Source organism: Podarcis liolepis, assembly GCF_965112155.1.
Source record: "Podarcis liolepis genome assembly, chromosome: Z".
Classification (NCBI taxonomy): domain Eukaryota; kingdom Metazoa; phylum Chordata; class Lepidosauria; order Squamata; family Lacertidae; genus Podarcis; species Podarcis liolepis.
In genome coordinates, this window is record NC_139570.1 from 21,403,886 (window position 1) to 21,426,709 (window position 22,824).

Genomic DNA, 22,824 nt, shown 5'->3' on the forward strand with positions numbered 1-22,824 from the left:
CTGCTAAATAATGTAGACATGCTGACCCTTCGAGCTTTGAGTTTTCCCTTTTAAAGAGAGGGATTGATTTATGCAGTTTGTAACTGGTGAGTGTAGCGTTTAGGAAGAAAGCATGAATTTGGCTAGTTTGTTCAAATCAATATCTCAAATCCAGCTTTTCTATTTATTTATTTATTTTGCTTTTTTGGTACCCAGACCCACACATAGCCCTTGCCTGTCCTCACCTGCCACACCTCTTGTCCCTAGTTTTTCACCAGCCATACATTGATTCCTTTCTTCAATTATATGCTTCTTTCACTCACTGTTCCCTCAGATCTGAACTTACCAGCTCTGTAGTTGCTCCACTAACATGGTTACACCCCACCGCCAAATACAATTAAATCACAGGGACTGTAGCTTACCCATCACAGAGCTACAATTCCCAGCATGTTTAACAAACTATAGTTTCCAGGATTCTTTCACGGGAAGACATCTGCTTTAAATGTATGGTGTAAGACTCTGGACTGGGTTTGCCCAACATGATGCCCAGGATCAATGGGGGGGGGGGCGAGGAGGGCCATTTAAGCTCAAATGCATGGGTGTAGCCAAGGGGGGACAGCTGCCCCCCTAAATTAAATAAAACAATAGAAATTCTTAACTAACTGACCAATCACATCAGTTCCACTCCCCTAACAAAAGTCCTGCCCCCCCCAACAAAAATCCTGGCTACATACTTGTTTTTAAGCACATGGCATCAAATTGTGAAACACTCTAACAGCTTGGAGCTGCAGATTCAAGCGAGCAAGAGATGTGATTTGGTAAAAGACAGTATGTTTTTTGGTAACAGATGCATATTTTTGCCATTCGCTCAATGTTAAAAGTGAATGGCATCAAGATTTTTCCTCAATAATTAGTGCATTTATGCATATAATGGCTAGAAAAGCATTTGTTAAATTAAGCATTTATTATACCCCTGCTAAAAAAACCACTTGACATCTCTGCATATTTGCCTGATCTGGAGGCTGTGGACTTCGCTGAGGTTGCTTAAAGGGGGGGTCCAGGCATAAAAGAGGAAAGGATGAGGGACAGCCTTCCTAACTTTATCTATTTTTCTTGTGCCTGCACTCTCCTAGGATAGGGCCCACAAAGGGGAGCTACTCTTTTCTTATGTAGCTTTATTATGCTATTGGACAAAAGGGTCTTTTGTGGCTGTATATTAACATATTGGAATAAATAATATATTTGGATCTAATGGTGTGGATATTGGGGGACCTGCTTGGATATAATATTTGACCCATCTACCTATGTGGGAGTACCCACGTGGTGCCACATTTCTTGGATACAGGGCAAATATTGGCCCACCTAGAAATCTCTAGTAAAAGATGACAGCCCACCCATGACACCGAAACATAGAATTGTGGCAGCATTTATTTGTCTCTGTGTGTGCAAAGTTTAGCAGTGTTTTTTTTTTTCTAGAAACAAAGGTGTCAGGACTCACTGTCCAAAAATGGTCAGAGAAGGGACAGCCAAATGGACAAAAGGGAGAAGCACTCTGCACATGCTCATGGAAGGAGGCAGCAGGGCTCCTCCCCAAAGCAGGGCAGGCAGGAGGCAATGATGCTCTGGTTGGAGAGCCCTGCCCTCCCTCAGTGGGAGAGAAAGGGACTGTGGTACTGCGGAGGGAGGCAAGCAGAGCAGAGAAGCCTTGGGCAAAAATGAGGTTCATATCCCCCTCAAAAAAAGCACTGAGGTTTAGTATTATTATTTCATTTTATAATGTATGTAAAACAGAGAGAACAATTAACAGCAGATAAAAATGAAAAGATGAAAAACAAAACTATAAAATAGGCACAAAGAATGAGTATGTGCACATGAGTTAAAAAATCAAAGTCCAATTAAATACTATAAATGCTATCAGATTGTCAAAGATAGTTCCAGATTTGCCAGGCTTGTAATCGGGGTTGTCATAAAAATGATGGTTCCACTGTTTATGTCATTAAAAATTGCCAACTTAAATAAAAAGTGTCTGGAGGTTCTAGACCTTGTCAAAATCTCAAATTGTGTGTGATTTTCTCCATTATTACAGTACTTTTCCATATATAAGACTAGGTTTTTTTACCTTAAAATAAGGTTAAAAATTGGGGCGTCTTATAAATGGATAGTGCATATGGCCATTTTCTAAACTTGGAGTCCTCAAAAGTAGGGGGAGTCATACATGGGGGCGTCTTATACATTGAAACATATGGCAATTCCAGACTGAGTGGTACCAAGTATACAGTGTAAGATTGTGAGCCATTTCCCATTGAGTTGCAATTACTATTCATGCGGCCAAGATCATACTGTATATAAAACCAAGTCTTTTGGTAATATATTTACATTAAATTATAAAAAATATTCAGCAACAGTAATTTTGGACTGCAGACAGAAGTTTCTTTAGTAATATTTATCATTTCTCTCCAAATTAAATTCCAAAAATCTTGCACCAACTGACATTCCCACCATAAATGATAGTAAGTACCAAGTTCATAGCAATCCTTCCCATGATTAGGAGATATAGAAGAAAACATTTTTGACATTTGCAAAGGAGTGTGATACCACCTGTGTAATACATTTAAGGGGTTTTCCCTAAGAAAACTGGAAAAAGATTTTTAGGGTTGTGATTCCCAAACCTGATTCCAATCCTTGGGAAGAATTTGTATGCCAGCATCTAGTTCCCATACCTTTTTTAAGAGGTTCCATACATCCCTATGTTAAGTTAAGCAATTTAGTGTACAATTTACAAACTAATCCTTTTCCTCCTCTAGCATTTGTACTTAATTAATTTTCAGAATGTGTTAAGGATCTCAAGAGCTCATTTTTTTACATATTATTTTATAATTAAACTATGACTTTTATTAAAATAAATGCAGTTTGTGTTAAGATTAGATAAAAATCACTCACTCACTCACTCACTCACTCACTCAATCTCCTTTATTAGCATAGAAAAAGTGCATCGTATACATGGATCAGAACACAACACAGTTAACGAAACATAGTAGGAAATACTTTAGGATAAAACTGTCCAAAAAGGAAAAAAGAAAAATGATTGTTTTAATCATGCATTTTCTGTTTTTTTTATTCTATTTTTATGCTGTGAACTGCCCTGAGATCTACAGATGAAGTGTGGTATACAAAATTAATAAAATATAAAAACGTAACTCATCATCTGCAGCCATTGCCCATGCTTGCTAGGATGGGAGGATTCCATTGTTGAATTAGCTCGGCAAGTTACACTTCTTTTCCTCCTCCTGGTTTATGTTTTTATTTAGATTCTTTTTTTTTCCTTTGATGAAAAAATATTGGATATCTGATATTAACCTTTGTATATTTTCTTTCTAACCTTAATAAACTTTATTGGAAAAAGCATAACAAAGGACACTGCTCTGTAACACAGTGCAAATAGGTGGACCCCCTTCCTCACCTGGCTAGTAGTAAGAAAGACAAAAGCTAGAGTGTGTTTGAGCTAGGCTGGAAGCAAGCAGAAGCTAGAGAATGTGAGCCATGCCTGAATGCTTCTTGAACCCAAAGCTATGACTTTGGGAGAAGCAAGTCCTTCCAGGGGGTGGATGATGTGAGCCCCTCCATCATAGGCTCAGGTTGTACATATGTGTAAGTAAACCATATATCTTAAAGACAACATAGTCTCTGCTGTCCCTCATTCCAAGGAAATCAAACCCATGGTAAGTGCCTGGAACTGCAACAATATTTAGCATTTCAAACATCTCCCATGCTGAATAGCAGTGACTTCAGCACCTGCACTGAATGAAGAGTTCAGGATTTATACTAAGTAGGGGCAGCTCCAGGGGATGGCAGTTGCTGTATCTCACCTTCTCTCAATGCATATGTTACTTATGAAAATGCTTTGAGACCATAATGGTTCAGGAAATATAGACTTTTATATTTTATATTACAGAAGTAATGTGTTTTGTTTATGGCTAGCTTGGCTTCCTTATTGCTTTTTAACTATGAAGTCCTGTGCTGCTTAGAAGCATGCATGCTCTTTCTCTTGACAGAAGGGACATAGCAAGCCCAGTCAGCTATTCTGGGAATCCGATCCTTATCCACAGGGTTTAGGATCCAGCAGATCACAAGTCTCAGCTCTTGCTCCCAAATGCCCTCTTTGGGTTTTTTTGTTTGTTTTTTGTTGGTTAGTGCTGATGATAGCTTAGTGCTTGTTTGGGCAAAGCTAAGACCTCCTCTGAAGAGAGCCTCTCCAACAATCAGCATTTAGGTGGATAGATTAGAATTGCAGCCTGAAAGACAACATTGAAATAAGATAATAGTAAAGGCACAACCATTTAAACATGAGTAGAACACAACTATCAAAATTAATAGCACTTCAGTAACTTATGTGAGGGTTATGTTCCGAGGATCATGCCTAAAGTCAAAACCCATTGAGTTGTAGAGTCAAGATGCTGATGAAATTCTAATGAATATATTTTCTTTTAAAAAAATAAATAAATAGCGAATTGCTGCAGAAATGTGGAGAGCTAACAAAACTGCAATTGATAGACCTGCCCATCGCTACCTTGGAATCAGGCTACAAACCAAAACCCATGTATGAAGGTAAGTTCCATTGAATTCAACAGGATTTACTCAGAGTAGATATGGCTTAAGTTTGCTGCTGTAGACACAGTACCATGAGAAAATATTTCAAATTTTGCCTAGGATGGCAGTCTTAATCTTATTAGCTGCTTTGGGAATAGCATTTGGTGAAGGTGTGGGATACAAATCTGAGAAATGTGATAGTGTGGTTACTTCTGAGTAGACATTGATAGAACTATCAGAGCTGGCCCATCTATGAGGCAAAGTGAGGCAACTGCCTCAGGAGGCAGGATCCACAGAGGCAACAGATCCCAGGGTGGATCTCTATTCCCCCTTGTTCCTGGTGTAGATCTAAACTCACCCCTTCTTCCTTGGAAGGGAGCCATTCTGTGGTTCACCTCAGGCATCAAAATTTCTTAGTCTGGACCTGGAGGCTGTGCTGTTAATTAGCCATCATGAAGTGTAGAGAAGTTACCACAACTTGTCAACAGCAGCGGTGTTCCAGATCTGCTACTCTTGAGAGCACCAGCGCCTGTCTTTAAATCTGATTTATTTATTCACCAAAAAACAGCTTTTAAAGCCATGGTTGAAAAGTGCCTCACAACTATTGCAAACTATGTTACAGCAACTTTTGTCACATTTTAGATCGTCTTGAGATGTAATGGCAATTCAGAATTTTGTAGTTCATTTCAGTTATGTGTGTATAATGAAAAAGTGAGGTCTTTTTAGCAAGCAAAACCTAACAGGCCGGTGTTTGGTGTTCTATGCTTGTGGTGACTTCAAATCTTGACCAGGGAAGCAGGAATCACCATCCTCTGCGTTTTGTCCCCTCAGGTGTTGTGTTTGTCTGAACGCTTGACACGCGGGCAGCGCCGCCTACTACCGCCCGCTCTCGTTTTCCATGTATTTCTCCCGTCAGACAGAATCCCGGTGAATATCTCTTCAATCCCAAACGCCGCCGTTCCCGGAACCGGCCAGCCCTCCCTCCGTCCCTTGGCCAAGCTGGTTCATCAAGAGAATCGCCACGGACGCTCCTCCTCTCCGTTATCCCCCATACACGGCCGCCCTCCACTCTCCCGCCTTCCAAGCGGGGGCTGTTCCTTAGATCAGGCTCTACCCCCCCGGGGGGGGAGATTGAGAGGCGGGGGCACAGAGACTGTCCCGGCCAGCGCTGATCTCGAGCTCCGATTGGCCGCTGTCTACGCTGACGTCACGATCATGATGAGAATTAATGATCGGAGGCGCTGATTTCATTGTGTGACGCCGGGACCGACCCAGCCGAAACCGGCTGAATTCGGAGCCCTGGGCCCCCCCGGACCAGCCCCGCCTGCCCCACAGAGCACGGTGGGTTCGGCGGCAGGGGATCGGGCGCAGGGAGGGGGGAGGGGCGCGATCGGCGCGCGGACCCTGAGGGGGGGCCGAGTGAGGAAGATCGTGGGGAGGGGGAGAAGGGCGGCGGTGTGAGGACTTGACGGGCGGCCTCTTCGATGGCCTGTGGGGGCTGCGATCGAGGAAGACGCTGCCCCCTCCCTCGCGCTATCACTTCTTGGCTGAAGGCTTTGAGGTGAGGGGGGAGGAGCCGGGGAATCGAGATCAAGGGAGGGAAGGAAAGGAGTGGGGGGGGGGACACAAAAAAACTCCCGAGCCTCGGCTTCAACCTGGAGCTCGCGGACCATAACTCGGGGGCGCATGCGCACCTGAGCATTCGGTTGATCTGCAGCAGGAGACGCCAGCGTGATCAGCCCCCTTGCGCGAACTTGGAGGCGCTTACGCGCTGCGCGCGGGTATAAAACGAGGCGCTTGTGCGCATGCCCTTGGGCGGAGAGCGAGGCGGGGCTGAGAAGACGAAGTCGTGCCAGCGGTAGCCCAGGGTTTGGGAAAGCAGCGTCTTGGGCAGTGCTGTTGCAGCCACCAAAGGGCAGCACTGCTCAGCTTTTAGCACGTTGCTTGCTGTTGGGGTTTGCGGCGCACCTCGAGAATGTCTCGGAGTTTTCAATCCAAAAAAAGGAGCGGGCGTCGCTCCTCGAAAATTTCTCGGATTATTGAAAGCATATCGCCCGACGTATTTATCAATCCCAACAGCCCCAATCCTCCAATATTTGAAAGTGTACGCATGCGTAATGGCAGGTTTAGTTGCTAAAACTACGAGTTACAGAAGTTGCACAAGGAGTAGGCAGAGAAGCAAAGTTTGTGCAAGTTGTAGGGAAAAGGAATAGGCGTTTGTGCCTGCTTGGCTTGCCTGTGCGTCTGCCGTGTAAAAAGTCGAACCTGGTGGTGGTGTATAATTGGTGGTGGTGTGCCTCCTGTAACGCTAGTCTAACTTTTTTGTTGGCAAGAATGCGAGTTTTCATGTTCATTAATATGTATATGTGTTTTGAAAATTGCAACTTATGGGGGAGAGTGCAGGACAATAGTTGCATTTGGCAGGTGTTGGCAACGAAAAAAAGAAAATGGAAAGTTGCTAATGGTTTGTCTGTGAACACAGTCAAGTGTTCTTATGTCATGTGTGTCTTCGGCTTTTCCCGAAGTAAATGTTCATGAAGGCAAATGTAATGTACAGTACCTCGGGTTAAGAACTGAATTTGTTCTGGAGGTCCGTTTTTAACTTGAAACTGTTCTTAACCTTAAGCACCACTTTAGCAAATGGGGCCTCCTGCTGCCGCCACGCTGCTGCTGCATGATTTCTGTTCTCATCCTGAAGCAAAGTTCTTAACCCGAGGTACTATTTCTAGGTTAGCGGCTGTAACCTGAAGCGGCTTTAACCCGAGGTACCACTGTATTTGCTTCATAATGTGGTATACAGTGGTACCTCGGGTTACATACGCTTCAGGTTACAGACTCCGCTAACCCAGAAACAGTACCTCAGGTTAAGAACTTTGCTTTAGGTTGAGAACAGAAATCGTTCAGTGGCAGCGCAGCGGCAGCAGGAGACCCCATTAGCTAAAGTGGTGCTTCAGGTTAAGAACAGTTTCAGGTTAAGAACGGACCTCCAGAACGAATTAAGTACATAGCCAGAGGTACCACTGTATAGTGATCTTTGTGGTGGTGAGGTGGTATTTTTGCAAAAAAGGTTATCAGTTGTGATACTGAGACAGGTGCATCTTAGGGCTGATGAGATAAATGCCTAGGAATCTTCTTCATGCAGTGTCTAAGGGAGCATATTGTTGCTTGTCAGGAAAAAACAAAATGTGCATGGTGGTGTGGTATGTTATGAGTATCTACATTGCATTCACCATCTGTGTTGGCTTTTGGTCTTCAGTGGCATCAGCATAGCAGTAATAGAAAGCACCCAGTTTTTTAAATTATTTATTTATCATATTTATAGCTTACCTCTTTTTTTCCAGGAGAAAAAGCAATTTGGTTCCAGAAATTCATTCAGATAGTGCATATAAAATATAACTGATAGAATTCTACAGGACGCGGCATTATTGTGCGAAACAGTCCAAATCCAGTGATCTCCAGATGGTGGAGATGTTAGATGTCTAGGCATTTCACTTGGTTGCAAGGGGTCGAAAGCCAGGAGCAAAATGCCCCTGGCTAATTTTGAATACTGCTCACCAGTCCTTTCATCCTCACAACAACCCTGTGAAGTAGGTTGGTTAGGATGACTGTCCCAAGGTCACCCAGTGAGCTTTATTACTGATTGGGGATTTCAATCCTGGTCTCCCTAGTCCAACATTTAACCACCAGTCTCTGTTTTTGTCCCATGGAAATTGCAAGTGGATATTCAATTTCCCAGTTAAACCAGAACTTCAGATATGGAAGGACTTCTGTATGGCCATACCTGGTGTTAAGGTGTGAAGGTTAAGAAAATCCCTCAGCACTGTTCATGCAAGGTCAAGTATTTTGTGTGATCATGCGTTTGGTATTCCTATTCTCAGTGCTGGATAAGAAGTACCAGAGTTAGTGTGTTTGATCAAACACATGTATCTGCTGTAACATCACACAGTCTTTGTTGTTGCTGTTGTTTAGTCGTTTAGTCGTGTCCGACTCTTTGTGACCCCATGGACCAGAGCACGCCAGGCACTTCTGTCTTTCACTGCCTCCCACAGTTTGGTCAAACTCATGTTGGTAGCTTGAGAACACCGTCCAACCACCTCGTCCTCTGTCCTTGTCTTTACCCATTTATAATGGCATTAAGTTTTGTGCACCAGATTTAATCTCGTCAGGTGCAGTAAGTAGTATCTGACATTCATATCCATATATCATTTCGATCATAGGTGACTAACCTCCAGACACTGAATTTCGACTCCCAATTTTTATTAGAAAAATAGCTACATGTAGCAGTTTCATTAAAAATGTAAATATGTTGCACAGCAAATACAGTGGTGCCTCGCAAGACGAAATTAATTCGTTCCGCAAGTCTCTTCGTCTTGTGAGTTTTTCGTCTTGCGATGCACGGTTTCCCATAGGAATGCATTGAAAATCAATTAATGCGTTCCTAGGGAAACCGCCTTCAGACCAGGTCCGGGGACAGTCTGTCCCCGGACCTCTTCTGAAGGCTGGGGGGGGGGGGACAAGGGCTTTTCTTCCCACCCCCAGCATTTTAAAAAACCCCGGGACAGCGGAGGACTTCTCCGCTGTCCGGGCGATCTTAAAATGCTGGCGGGCGGCATTTTAAAATCGCCCCGGGACAGCGGAGGACTTCTCCGCTGTCCGGGGCGATTTAAAAGCCCCTGGGAAGGCAGGCAGGGGGGACAAAGACCTCTCCTGGACCTCTTCTGAAGGCGGGCGGGGGGCGAAAGTCTTTGCTCCCCCCCGCCTGCCTTCAAAAGGCCTCCAGGACAGCGGAGAAACGTGCTGTGTTTCTCCGCTCTCCCGGGAAGGCAGGCAGGGGGAACAAAGACTTTTGCCCCCGCCCGCCTTCAGAAGGTGTTCCCTCCCCGCCGCCCGGCTTCAGAATGATGCTCCGAAGCCGGGCGGCGGGGGCAGGTGTTCCCTCCCCGCCGCCCGGCTTCGGAGCATCGTTCCGAAGCCCGGTGGCGGCGGGAGGAGGCGTTCCCGCCCCACCGCCCGGCTTCGGAGGAGGTCCGAGGACAGTGGGGAAGACGCGCTGCGCTTCCCCGCTGTCCCGGATATTTCCCTATGGGCTGTCGTCTTGCGAAGCAAGCCCATAGGGAAATTCGTCTTGCGAAGCGCCTCCAAAACGGAAAACCCTTTCGTCTAGCGGGTTTTCCGTCTTGCGAGGCGTTCGTCTTGCGAGGTACCGCTGTATATAAATTCTAGAAACCAAATCACAGATCACTAACCATAAGAGTTCCCCTCCCTTTCTCTTTTATTGTCTACATAAGCCTAGTGATATAGAAAAAAAATATCAGCAAACTGATGGTGTCTACTGCATTCCACAAGACTGGGCTGATGATACTGAAAGCTTGTGTTGACATCAGATGAGTCTTACCTACTTACAAGTGCAACCATAGACACTCTTGGCAGATGATTTCAGTGGTCAAGTTGCAATTAATATAAAAGCCACAAACCTGGTAGCAGGTGGCAAGCAGTGCAGATGTTTTCATGATGTTGTCTATTGTCAGCTATCTACCTTCATCAACATTCCAGCTGCCACATTCTGTACCAGCTAGAGCTTTTGGACCACACCCAAGGGTAGCCCCACATAGAACGCAATGCAGTAATCCAGCCTCTGGCTTAACCATGCCTCTGGCTTAGCCATTCTGACTGGTGCTGATGAGAACTGTTGAGTCCAATAGCACCTTGAGGTCCATAGGTTAGTCACCCCTTGATTCTAAGCTGTGTGCATTTAAAGAAAATGATGGTCTCTAAAGAATCTGGGGACTATAGTGTTTGAATGGTGCTAGGTGTTCTAGTTGTGAGTGGTAAACTACAGTTCCCAGGATTATTTGGTCATGCACTTTAAATGTGTGTTGCGTATTTAGGTGATGTAAGCAACCAGCTTTTCTGAAAAAGAAAAGCACACACTAATCTGAGGATCTGCAACATGCACATCTTTGCAAATGACAATGGTCCTTTTTCAGCAATACTAGCCATACAAATAGCTATTGCTGATATCCTTCTTTGAGCCTCAGAATAATTTGTGGACTTGCATCCACTGATGAATTATATCTTGCATCCCATATTAGAGAGATAAGCCAACTAGCATTCTTCTGGGGTCTTTATCAGCAAGGTGGCATTTTTTTTGCTATTGATTTTTCCCTGCATTACTTTGTTCTCTGGCTGTAGTTGGAAGTCTCTTTAATGAGTGTCCACTTCATATGCAGTTATTGACTTTTCATTCAAAAGTAGTACATTTCTCTATGGGGGAAAAATGGAGCCAACAACTACTTCCAATGTCCAGGTTGATGGTACCAATGGATTGATAAAGGCTTCTAAAAAGGAACTTGCCATTCTTTTGGGCTTATAAGTATAGGTTTTGATAACCCATTAATTGTTAGAAAATGTACATGTTACCATGGAGGTAGCTACGAAGATGGCAGCAACCACTGCTCAAAGTTACGTGTGCTGTAGGCCTACCATTGAAACAAATGAGATTTACTGTGGTGCATATTTGATTAGACTTTGTTTGCTGGTCCCTCTGCCTTTTCCAAGTCAACTGTTTTGGAGCTATGTCTAACCTTGGTATGAAACGTGTAGCACAATTGCTTTTAACTCATTTCTATAGCCAACATTACTCTTGCTATATCAGGTTAAATCTAAGCTGTTGTATATGTTGTTAAATCTAACACATAATGAAGTATTGTCTCAAGTTAGAATGCTGTGTCCATTTATTTGGAAATCAACCTTGTTGAAGGCCTTTAGTTCAGTGGTAGAGCACAGGATTCACCTGCAAAAGGTCCAAGGTTCAATCCCTGGTGACCTGCATTTTAAAGGACCAGGTTGGACAGGTGTGGGGAACATTTGGTCCTACACATGTTGCTGAACGACTCCACCCATCTGACCAATCACCAGAGATGATGGGAGTTGTTGTTCAGTAGCATCTGAAAGGACAGAGGGTTCCCCAGACCTGAAGTAGGAGGTGGTAAGAAACATCTCTGCCCAAAAGTTTGGAGAGTTGCTGCCAGACAGAGTACACAATGCTAGGGATGATAGAATCCTGCTTCCTATATTTCTGTTTAGGAAAGTGAGTAGACCTGTTAAGAACACTTTAGTTTTAGATCTATGCTTACTGCGGGCTAGGAGCTGTTATAGTGTGTGTGAGGATACAGTTTATGGTTAAATATGTGGCCGTTTTTCCTCTTTGGTATTTAATTTTAATTTATTTATTTATTGCATTTGAGCCACATATAAATGGTTTGTGAGAAATAATAATTCACCTAGCAATCATTTTTTTAAAAATAATATTTATTAAGTTTTCCATTTTAATAATCCAATAAAAGCACATTAAAACATTCCAAATTACAATACAATAAAAAAGCCAAATATAAATGCCAAATTATGTATCTTTGGGTGTCTTCCCATGCTCTGAATTTCACCAAATGCTGATCATCCAAATATCACATAGCATTTCTTAGTCAATAAACCATTCCGATGTTAATCCTTCATTTAATTTTCATTTAGTTTTGCAACCACTGGTCTGTTCAACTTTTGCCTTCTTAATTCTGGATGAAATATTTTCCCTGTTGTTATCCACGCTCCAGCAATTTCAGTTTCAGTTTCTGCTCACAGGAGCCATAATATTCCACATCCCAAACCCTGGGCAGAAATCTGAAATTCCCCTCTGTAATCTCGCTCCATCTCCCAACATGCTGGTACCTCTGCAGAAACACATTAACTCCAGTCCAGAATTCTTTCCATCTTCCACTGAGGGTAGCTGCCAGAATCTTCACCCAGTCAGTATTACAGTGGAACCTCGGGTTGCGAAAGTGATCTGTGTGGGAGGCACATTTGCAACCCGCAGCACCGTGTCTGCGCACGCGTGGATCACGATTTGGCGCTTCTGCGCATGCACAAGCGCCGAAACCCGGAAGTAACCCGTTCTGGTACTTCTGGGTTTGGCGCGGTGCGCAACCCGAAATCATATAACCTGAAGCATCTGTAACCCGAGGTACCACTGTATATTTAAACCACAACGGCAGCAAAATGCTCTTTCAGGCCCGCTTGCGTATTTCAAACAGTTGCCCTTCTGGGGAGGTTTACCAGGTAAAACTACAAGTACAAATTGTATAGTCCCCCTGGGGCTATACAATTAATCCATCAGTTAATTCAACAAGCGGGTTAGTCCTTTGTGGTGTTATTCTTGCTCCTCATCGACGCTACTTTCGTTTTCTGCTCACAGGGATAATTTTAACTGTGTCACAGTCCACCATTAATCCTGGGCAGATATCTAGAATTCTCCTCTTTGGTCTCCTGCTAACAAGATGGTGCCTCCCCGCTAACTCAGTAACTCCAATCAGGAATTCCTTTCATCTTTCCCTTAATGGTCATTGCCAGAATCATAGTCAAAATTTCACAAAGTTTATTTCGCATGTAGCTTAGCGCCCACTCATATATTTCAAACAGTTGTCCTTTAGTTACAACGAAAGTCTTTCTGCACATCAAATCCTTCTCAGTGGCTGGTTAAATTAGCAAATTATTTTATCTCTGCTAGTTCAGAGCATGCCTGTTAAATAAGTCTGAATTTTTATCTTAAGAAACGGGTGTCCTCTGCTCATGGCGCCAGCTTTGAGGAGATGCCAAGATGTGCAGTGCATTGCACCCAGCGCCCCCTGCATTCATTCAGGATGGGCAGCAGGTATCAGATGATCTGGGGGTGGCCTGCTCCCCCCAGCCCTGGTGGGGGGCCTTTGGGAGGACAATTACTCCCATGTTATCCTTGTTGTCTGCACGAAAGGGCTGCACTGTTATGGGCACAGCCATTCACCATGGCAGCCAAACAGGAAGTCCAATAATTCACCTAGCAATCTTATTTCCTAACACATAGCAGCCTTCATATACTCTTCTATGTTTGAATAGATTAGCACTAGTAGAGCAGATGTGGTTGTTAAAGTAAATGTTCCATCCATGGAGCAGAAGGTTTGGGCAATATTTCGTTTTTAGCTAAATATTCTTATATATCAATATATCACAATGTCTGAAATGGGAATGGAACTATGTAGAGGTGAACAGAGCAATGTCCTGGCAACTGCTATTAATTAGGAGTCTGAAACTGGTAATTTTTTACTTACCTTTAACATACTGTTGCTTTACAGTATAGATAATTTTTAATTAGCATATTTTCTCTAAAATTAGAGGTGTAGAAGTACAGCAAGAAGCAGTTAGAAACTCAGGTATACATCTTTCATACAAGATACTCTTTCCATTTGAGTATCCATTTTAGACACTCTATACAGTGCCCAGAACAGACTCTTCCTGCAGGAACTGCACATGACTTAATCTGCTTTTCTTGAGCTGGATGATATACATTAATTTCAACAACCTTAATATGCTCCATGCTTTTTCAGAGCCATTATTTTTACTGTTTGGGTAACTCATTCTTGCATTTATATGACCATAAAATGTGATCTGTATATCAGTTCTACTTGTGCTGTAAGTTGTTATACAGTGGTACCTCTGGTTGCGAATGGGATCCGTTCCGGAGGCCCGTTTGCAACACAAAAAGAGTGCAACCCGCAGTGGCGTGTCTGCGCACGCACGGGTTGCGATTCGCCACTTCTGCACATGCTCATGACGTCATTTTGCGCTTCTGTGCATGCGCGAGTGGCGAAACCCGGAAGTAACCTTTTCTGGTACTTCCATGTTGCCGCAGGATGTAACCTGAAAGCAAGTAACATGAAGCGGACGTAACATGAGGTATGACTGTACAGGCTTTGTAATATATGCACCACTTTAGTAGAAACTTTGGGTTTAGCTTTTTCTATGTTTGCTTTGCACAAAAATAATAGTTTCTGGGGAACCTCTTGTAGTTTTTCCTGCACTTTGTTAGATTTATGAGGGATTCCCAAGCAGTCACCCATACAGATACTGTGCAGAACCAGAACTGCTCGGCTTCAGAAATGGCAAGTTTTTAGTCACTTTTAGGTGTTGCAAAGGGAAATCAGGATACCTCCACAGTGCTACTTTATAACTAGGCAAGTCCATGTGACTGAAAAGAAGGCTGAAACATTTGAGAAGGGTCCTTATGCTTCTGGTCCTGGGCTCTGAGGGCAACATTTTTTGCCCTTCCACATTCATAGATGTGTATAGAAGGACTGTAGCTCAGTGATAAAGCACCTGCTCTTCATGCAAAATGTCCCAGGTTCAATCCCTGGCATCTCCAGGTAGATCTAGGAAAGCACCCTAGGGCCACCGCTGTCCAGAGTTGTTCCTGGTGTAGCATAATGTGGCTTTGTACATTCTCATATACTTACAAGTTCAGGGATAGCAAGCCAGCTATATCATATCAGATAAGCTGTGGCTCTTTCATTGAAGTATATTACAGAGATCCCTTGCTTCAATGTCTGCAAGATGGAACAAATCTCCCCCCTGTTCCCAGTCTGTGCAATCAAGTATGCCCCAGATTGCAAGCAATTTCTTTTTTCCAATAGAACTCAGTGGAAGCTATTAAGAACCAAGACCGCCTCAGCTTCATAGCCTTGTTTGGTGTCCCACTTCTTGGACATTCTTGAATGTGGCTGAGAGACAGAATCCATTCCTGAATGCCTACAAACATGATTCTATCAACAACCCTCCTAGTTATTTAAAAAATGTGGCAGTTCTCTGATTCTTGTATGTATTAATATTTTTGTATGATTAAGAAAACTGATAGCAGATAAACCAGAATATAACAGAGCTCAGTCCACTGTAGTTTTCTATTTGCTTGGATAAGTGAGCACCTGCTTTAAAAAATAATAATAATCTGCAAGTCTTAAATTATTCCAATTTTCATAGTATCTTCTTTTATTTTTAGATGAATCTGCGTTCTGTATTTACTGCAGAACAACAAAGGATATTGCAGCGTTATTATGAAAATGGAATGACAAATCAGAGTAAAAATTGCTTTCAGCTCATATTACAGTGTGCACAAGAAACTAAGCTGGACTTCAGTGTAGTCAGGGTAAGTACTCAGGTCTTCCATGCTAAAATTTGCATAACAGTTTATCAAATGCACTTGTTTTGCTTCTTTATCTGCAGGGGACATGGAGCTATTAAGAAACCAAAAAGCTCTCCTTTCCCCAATATAACTTGTGCTTTGTCCCATCCCCCCCATGACAGCTCGTTATAGTCTTGCCTGTTGTTTGAGATAGTGCTATGAAGTGCTTTCATCTTGTCCAAACAACTTAAGTCTCTTTAGCATCTGAAGTTAGGGCTTTTGTTGAAATTCTGGCTTTTGTAGATGTTTGAAAAATTTATTTCATCTTTTTAACTTGGATGTTTGATTATTATTATTTCAAACAAGATTGTGTGAAGTATGTAAGGGACACTTCACACATTACATTGGGGTGCAGTTACACTGATGCTTTGTAGATTTATGCCTACAAATTAAGTGTAACAAATATGCCTTTGTAAGCACCTGTATCATACAGCTATGCTTGTCAGGAGATCATTATTGGCTACAGTTCCCTGTTGAGTGTATGCTTGGTGGCTTTGCCTCCTCCTAATGGGTGCCTTGGTAGAAAGATGATATATAAATGCAGTAAATAAAAGAAATAAAGGCTCTGAAACAGTGTGAAATGAATCTGAAACAGTAGTTTAATTGCATTAGTTTGCACTACATTAGTAAAATGTTGTGGTTTAATTTAGTTTCTGCTAAAACAGGAGTGGGTGGGCAATTAAGTTCATTCTATGGTAAGACAACACCCCCCCCCTTTCTCAACTGATGAGGAAGACGCTGGGCACATTTTAGCCATTTTATGAAATTCTTGATCTGATTTGGATATTAGGAAGATTCCTCGTATATGTGTTGTTGCTCTTACAATTTGTGATAATCTTCTTTAAGAATTTCTTTTGAGTTGACCTCACTTGTTCTTATGAGTGGTGGGGTAAATGCTACGTCCTTGTAGTTCTAGGTGAGGACAGTACCAGGAAAGTACTAGCTGCCTTGGAATATTTTTTTCAGCCATGTACATTGCAGTGTGTTGTTCAGGGGCCTTGCTTGGAACTATTATGTATCTATTATGCTGAAGAAATGATAGAATATACTCTGATAGCAGGACCAGCATGTTCTTCACGCCCCAACTGTTCAATAGCAAAAGTTCGATCTTCAGAAATGGGTAGATGGAGATCATTGCAGCATGGTTGTAAACATTAGGAGGTGGTGATGTGTGCGCATCAAGCTGCTATTAAGGTACAGTCACATAGGACAGTTCAAAGGTTTACTGCTCAGTGTCCAGAAATATTAGAGTTCAGTATTGATCCTTCCTCCTCCTTGGAGAAGGAAAAGATAAAGAGACAAAAAGTTATGGTGGAAAGGGCCTGGGTGGGGGGAGATGAATCTTGCACTCTGGTGGCTTGTTTATGGGCAAGGGCATGTGGTATATAAGCAACAGCTGGAAAATTGCAAGTGGTAGTTAATAGTAAAGGTAGAAGTCACTCATGTGTCTCATTCATTCACTTTTTTAGTATTTGTACTGTGATACTCTGGACTGAATGAAATGAATTTGAGTTGGATCCTTTGCTGATGAACCCTTTTGTGTTTGCAGACCTGGGTTGGCAACAAAAGAAGGAAGATGAGCAGCAAGAATGTTGTGGATTCTGGAGGCGCCCCATCAGGGACTGCTGCCAGCACGTTGAACATACCTACAGTAACGAATGTCCGAAGCCTAGCTAACCTTGCTTCCCCCCAAACCCAACAGGCATCTTGGACGTCCTCCAACAACGATGTCATGGTAACCGGTGTATACACCCCAGCCAGATCTTCTCACAGGCTGGTGTCCACTAAGCAGTCCAGTGCATCGGTGAGTGATCTGCATAAAAATTCTCTTCCAAGGCCACAAACAAAAAGTGAGCCTGAGTTTCAGCGGCAGCAGATTGCAGTGGCGCAGCAAGCCCCCCACTGTAAAAATGCTTCTCTGTTCCTGGGAGAAAAGACTATTATCCTGTCAAGGCAAACAAGTGTGTTAAATTCAGCAAATTCTATTTATGACCATGCTAAGAAAAGCTATGGTGGTTCTTCGGTTCAGACTGCAGAGTTGGTTTTACCTCAGAAGCCCATGTTGTGCCACAGACCAAGCAAAGTGGAACAGATGGGATGTCAAAGGTTACCGAAACCGGAGCATCCGATCCTAGCTTCACATGTGCCATCTGGGCAAAGGGCCAGCATTAGAGATCCTTCCTGCAGCACGCACAATGTGGAAATTCGAGAGGTTTTTTCCTTGGCTGTTACCGATCAACCTCAGAGAATCCTGGGAGGAAATACTCAGAAGCCATCGTCCTCTTCTTCTGCAGATGGCAGTTATTTGTCCATTGCCATGGAAACGGGGGATGTCGACGATGAGTATGCTAGAGAGGAAGAATTGGCATCAATGGGTGCCCAGATACAGAATAACCCCCGACTAAGGGGCACATCCCTCATGGTGGAGAACCCAGGCACAGGCCTACCAGGGTCAGGCAGAAGTGTTGGCTGCAGTTCACACTTGGTTAATTCCAGGGACTTGCACAACAGTACCCTGTATCATAACAGAGACTACCACTTGCCTCCACGTACCTCCTTGCATACTATGTCCAGCACACTAAATAGCAGTTCTTATCCATCAAGAGGTAATCTGTCTTCTCATTCTGCAGCTTCCAATCAACGAAGGCTGTCTCAAAACCAAAATAATTACCAGGTAATTGGAGTTCCTCCTACGTTTTAATGCTTGTGCTTTGACATCGTCTTCTGTTTTGTTGATGTTTTTGTAAACCGGGAGTTCCAGCAAGTTAACTTCTGTGCAGTGAATTGCGGCTGCTTTATGCATTTCTTGCCAAGAAAACACCTTGAATCATTATGCATTCTGTTCCGTGATTTTGGACACCTTATCCTCTGCACCAATACATGAAGCTGCAGAGTCTTGCTGTATAGTGGAGCCATAGGTGTGACGGCCATAAGATTCTCCTGCATGTGCGAATCACATCTGCCTTTTGTTTTCTTTTCATTGCTACTTTGGCCTAAAGCCTCTATCCATGAATGGTAAAGGTAACTCCAGTGTGCCTTTGCTGAGTCTGTCTCACCATTCCTGCTCTCTTCATTTGCCTTGAAAGAGGTATCATGCCTGGACTTTTCACTCATTCAGTGTTCAAAACTCCCATTGTTCTATGTGCATTTTGTGAATTTCATTAGCGCAAGCAGTTTCTGAGCTCTGGGTGCAGTACTGTGCTGAAGATTTCAGACTTCAGAGTGGAACAAAAGGAGGAGCTTTTTCTGCCTCCCCACTTCCAGCTACTCTCTGAAGAATATTAGTGGGGTGGGTAGGGAAAGGACTAGACCATGTGAAAAATGAACATAATGTTTTAGCTGCAGTTCATTCATTTTCAGCTTTGTATTCTTGTTATTAAAAAGATTGCTTAGACATTCTGTTGTTGCACCCATAACCTAGGCTTTCATATCTCAATTTCTAACACTGCTCATATTTACAGAGGCAGTGAAACATGACAGTCTTAGTTTTCCTGCGTTGGCACTTGCTGCACTTGCCTAAGCCACAAGGATGCTGGTACCAGGCCTAGAGAGGTTCTGGTTAGACCTGCCCAGGATTTGTGACCAGTTACGTTAACCTGATGGCTAAATTGCTATCCAAATTATCTTCCATCCTGAGAGTGACAGCTTTTTTAACCTGAGAGTGGCTGCTAAATTCATGGAAGATTTTTTCAGTGTATGAAAGGTTTGACTGATGATGTTTTTGCTCTAGTGCAGGGGTCAGCAAACTTTCAGCAGGGGGCCAGTCCACTATCCCTCAGACCTTGTGGGGGGCTGGACTGTATTCCTACGCCTCACAAATAACCCAGAGATGCATTTTAAATAAAAGGACACATTCTACTCATGTAAAAACACGCTGATTCCTGGACCGTCCACGGGCCAGATATAGAAAGCGATTGGGCCGAATCCGGCCCCCAGGCCTTAATTTGTCTACCCATGCTCTAGTGTGTAGTTTTACTACAAATACTAAACCAAAGATTGTGAAACTTTGTGCTTTTTACTGTGAATGTTGCTTAATCAGATTTCAGCTGCTGCTGAAAATGCTTTTAAATGTTTTAAAATAGTTTTAAAATAGTTTTTAATCTGTGGTGTTTTAAATGTTGGGTTTTGTGTGGTTTTTGCTCTGTTGGGGTGGGATAAACGTTTAGTTGGGGCTGGGGATTAGTTTAATTTTAGTATAAATGTAGTATTGGTTTCTACTGCTTGATTGTATAGTTTGTATTTCGTTTAGAACGGCAGAGGGTTAGGGCTGTTTGGGAGTGAGCCCCAGTTAACAGAATGGCTGGGGTTCCATGGGGGGGTGGGGTGTACTGGGACAACTGATCTCAGTGACCGATCTCAGGAGGAGGAGGAGTTATGCTAAGACCAGACCATGTCATTACTGAAGAGGCAGGTTTAGTAGTTGGTTGAAGGCTATCCCTGCCCCCGGGTCTGGTCTTGACCGGAAGGATACTGAAATTGACAAGGGAGACCCACATGACCTTAAGGTGCTGCTTGCAATGCCAAGTCAATGATTCACAAGATGGCTGTCATCCATGACTTGATCGTGGATGGAGGACTTGATCTGGCATGTGTAACAGAGACTTGGTTGGATGAAGCAGATGGGCCTGTCCTTGCCACTGCTTGTCCACCGGACAACCCAGGTCAACGATGGGGGTGGAGATGCTCCTTAAGGAATACTGTTGATGGCCTTTCAGCTGATGCCCTGGTGGCCTGCTGCAATGTGGAGTTAACCAGGGCTATTGACTGTCTGGCTCTGAAGTGCCCTCACCGATTGCATTGAGCTCAGACAGCCCCGTGGTTTTCCCCAGAGCAGAGGGCGATGAAATAATTGCTGAAACAGCTAGAGAGCCGGTGGCAGAAAACTCATTCTGAATCGGACCGGACACAGGTTAGAGCTCAGTGTTGAGCCTACCAAGTGGTAATAGCGACAGCACAGAGGATCTTCTTCACTGCCTCTATTGCATCTGCAGAAAACAGCAGCAGAGACTCTTTTCAGAGTGGTTCACAATTCAACAGAACCACCTTTGCCATTGGGGCCTGGCAAGGACCCCAAGATCTCCTGCAAATTTTTTTTTGCAGATAAAGTCGCTCAGATTCGGAAAGAGGTAGAATCCACCTTGGGAGCAGGGCCAGGGCAGGAGAGTGCTAGAGTCCTGTCTAGTCAAGTTGCATGGGATCAATTCCAATCTGTTATCTCCATGGATGTGGACAGGCTGCTTGGACAAGTGAAACCGACCACCTGTCTCCTTGATCCTTGCCCATCCTGGCTCATAAAAGCAAGCTGGGAAGGGCTGGGCAATGGTCTCTGTGGGGTGGTGAATTCTTCCCTCTGTGAGGGAGCCTTCCCAGACCTGCTGAAAGAATTGGTTATTAAAACATCTTTGGACCCAGCCATTATGGCCAACTATCACCCAGTCTCAAATCTTCTATTCTTCAGCAAAGTGATTGAGTGGGTGGTTGCTGAACAGCTCCAGGCATGCCTGGAGGATGCGGACCATTTGGATCCTTTCTAGCCAGGATTCAGGCCACCTCATGAAACTGAAACTGCCTTGGTCGCACTGGTTGATGATCTCCGGTAGGCTAGGGACAAAGGTGAAAGCTGTTTCCTGGTTCTGCTAGATCTCTCAGCGGCTTTTGATACTATCAATCACGACATCCTTCTGAACGTCTAGTGGGACTGGCAGCTGGGGGCACTGTTACACAGTGGTTCCGCTCCTTCTTCCTGGGCCATGTCCAGAAAGTGGTGTTGGGGGATGAGTGTTCAGACCCCTGGGCTCTCACTTGTGGGGTGCTTCAGGATTCTGTCCTCTCCCTCATGCTTTTTAACATCTATATGAAGCCGCTGGGAGAGATCATCAGGGGGTTTGGGCTGGGTGTTCATCAGTATTCAGGTGATACCCAGCTCTACCTCTTTCAAATCAGAACCAGTGAAGGCGGTGAAGGTCCTGTGTGAGTACCTGGAGGCGGTTGGAGGATGGATGGCGGCTAACAGATTGAGGCTGAATCCTGACAAGACAGAAGTACTGTTTTGGGGGGACAAGAGGCAGGCAGGTGTGGAGGACTCCCTGGTCGTGAATGGGATATCTGTGCCCCTGAAGGACCAGGTACACAATCTGGAAGTCATTTTGGACTCATAGCTGTCCATGGAGGCACAGGTCAATTCTGTGTCCAGGGCAGCTGTCTACCAGCTCCATCTTGTACACAGGCTAAGACCCTACCTGCCCACACACTGTCTCACCAGAGTGGTACATGCTCTAGTTATCTCCTGCTTAGACTACTGCAATGTGCTCTACGTGGGGCTACCTTTGAAGGTAACTCGGAAACTACAATTAATCCAGAATGTGGCAGCTAGACTGGTGACTGGGAGTGGCTGCCGAGACCATATAACTCGGGTCCTGAAAGACCTACATTGGCTCCCAGTACATTTCTGAGCCAAATTCAAAGTGTTAGTGCTTTAAAGCCCTAAATGGCCTCGGCCCAGTATACCTGAAGGAGCGTCCCCACCCCCATCGTTCAGCCCAGACACTGAGGTCCAGCTCCAAGGGCCTTCTGGCGGTTCCCTCACTGTGAGAAGTGAGGCCACAGGAAACCAGGCACAGGGCCTTCTCGGTAGTGGTGCCTGCCCTGTGAAATGCCCTCCCATCATATATCAGAGAAATAAACAACTACTATATCAGACTGTTAGAAGACATCTGAAGGCAGCCCTGTTTAGGGAAGTTTTTTATGTTTGATGTTTTATCATGTTTTTAATATTATGTTGGGAGCCAGAGTGGCTGGGGAAACGCAGCCAGATGGGCAGGGTATAAATAAATTATTATTATTTATTATTTTATTTAGTAGTGAATGGTAAAATGACCCTTTTATAGTGAAAGAGTGAAATTCTATGGCTAGATTAGCAGTTCAAAAAATATTGTTTCCAAATTTCTTTATTAATGTGGAGAGGAAATTGTACATGGATTTGGCTCTGAAAAAGTTGGCTTTTAAAACATACGTTTCCCATCCTATTGCACTATATTTGGAGTGGATGTGGAGATACTCACCTCATATTATGGACGGATAGTCACTTTTTATTCTGCTACGGATTTACCTTTTAAATTCTGCTGCCAGATATCTATACTACATAGTTACCAACTCTTTTAACTACCGTATTTTTCACTCTATAAGACGCACCTTTTTCCCTTCTAAAAAGTAAGGGAAAA

General features: G+C 43.8%; 1 protein-coding gene and 1 long non-coding RNA gene across 14 annotated transcripts in view; one reads left to right on the forward strand and one right to left on the reverse strand.

Annotated features, from left to right (window-relative positions):
• Positions 1-2,931: 2,931 nt before the first annotated feature.
• LOC310698112 lies at positions 2,932-5,047 on the reverse strand. The gene is made up of 2 exons (XR_014521324.1): positions 4,925-5,047; positions 2,932-4,271 (listed from the first exon to the last, which is right to left on the reverse strand). It is a non-coding gene; the product is annotated as an uncharacterized lncRNA (long non-coding RNA).
• A 153-nt stretch (positions 5,048-5,200) lies between these two features.
• HDX (highly divergent homeobox) overlaps positions 5,201-22,824 on the forward strand; it is a 55,445-nt gene continuing 37,821 nt past the window's right edge. For 2 of the 13 annotated variants that reach the window (XM_083484700.1, XM_083484691.1), the window contains exons 1-3: positions 5,223-5,907; positions 15,422-15,568; positions 17,154-18,278. In XM_083484700.1, the coding sequence (XP_083340826.1) occupies positions 15,422-15,568; positions 17,154-18,278 (1,272 nt within the window). In that variant the 5' untranslated portion in view covers positions 5,223-5,907. The other 11 variants (XM_083484698.1, XM_083484690.1, XM_083484695.1 and 8 more) reach the window with 10 other exon arrangements.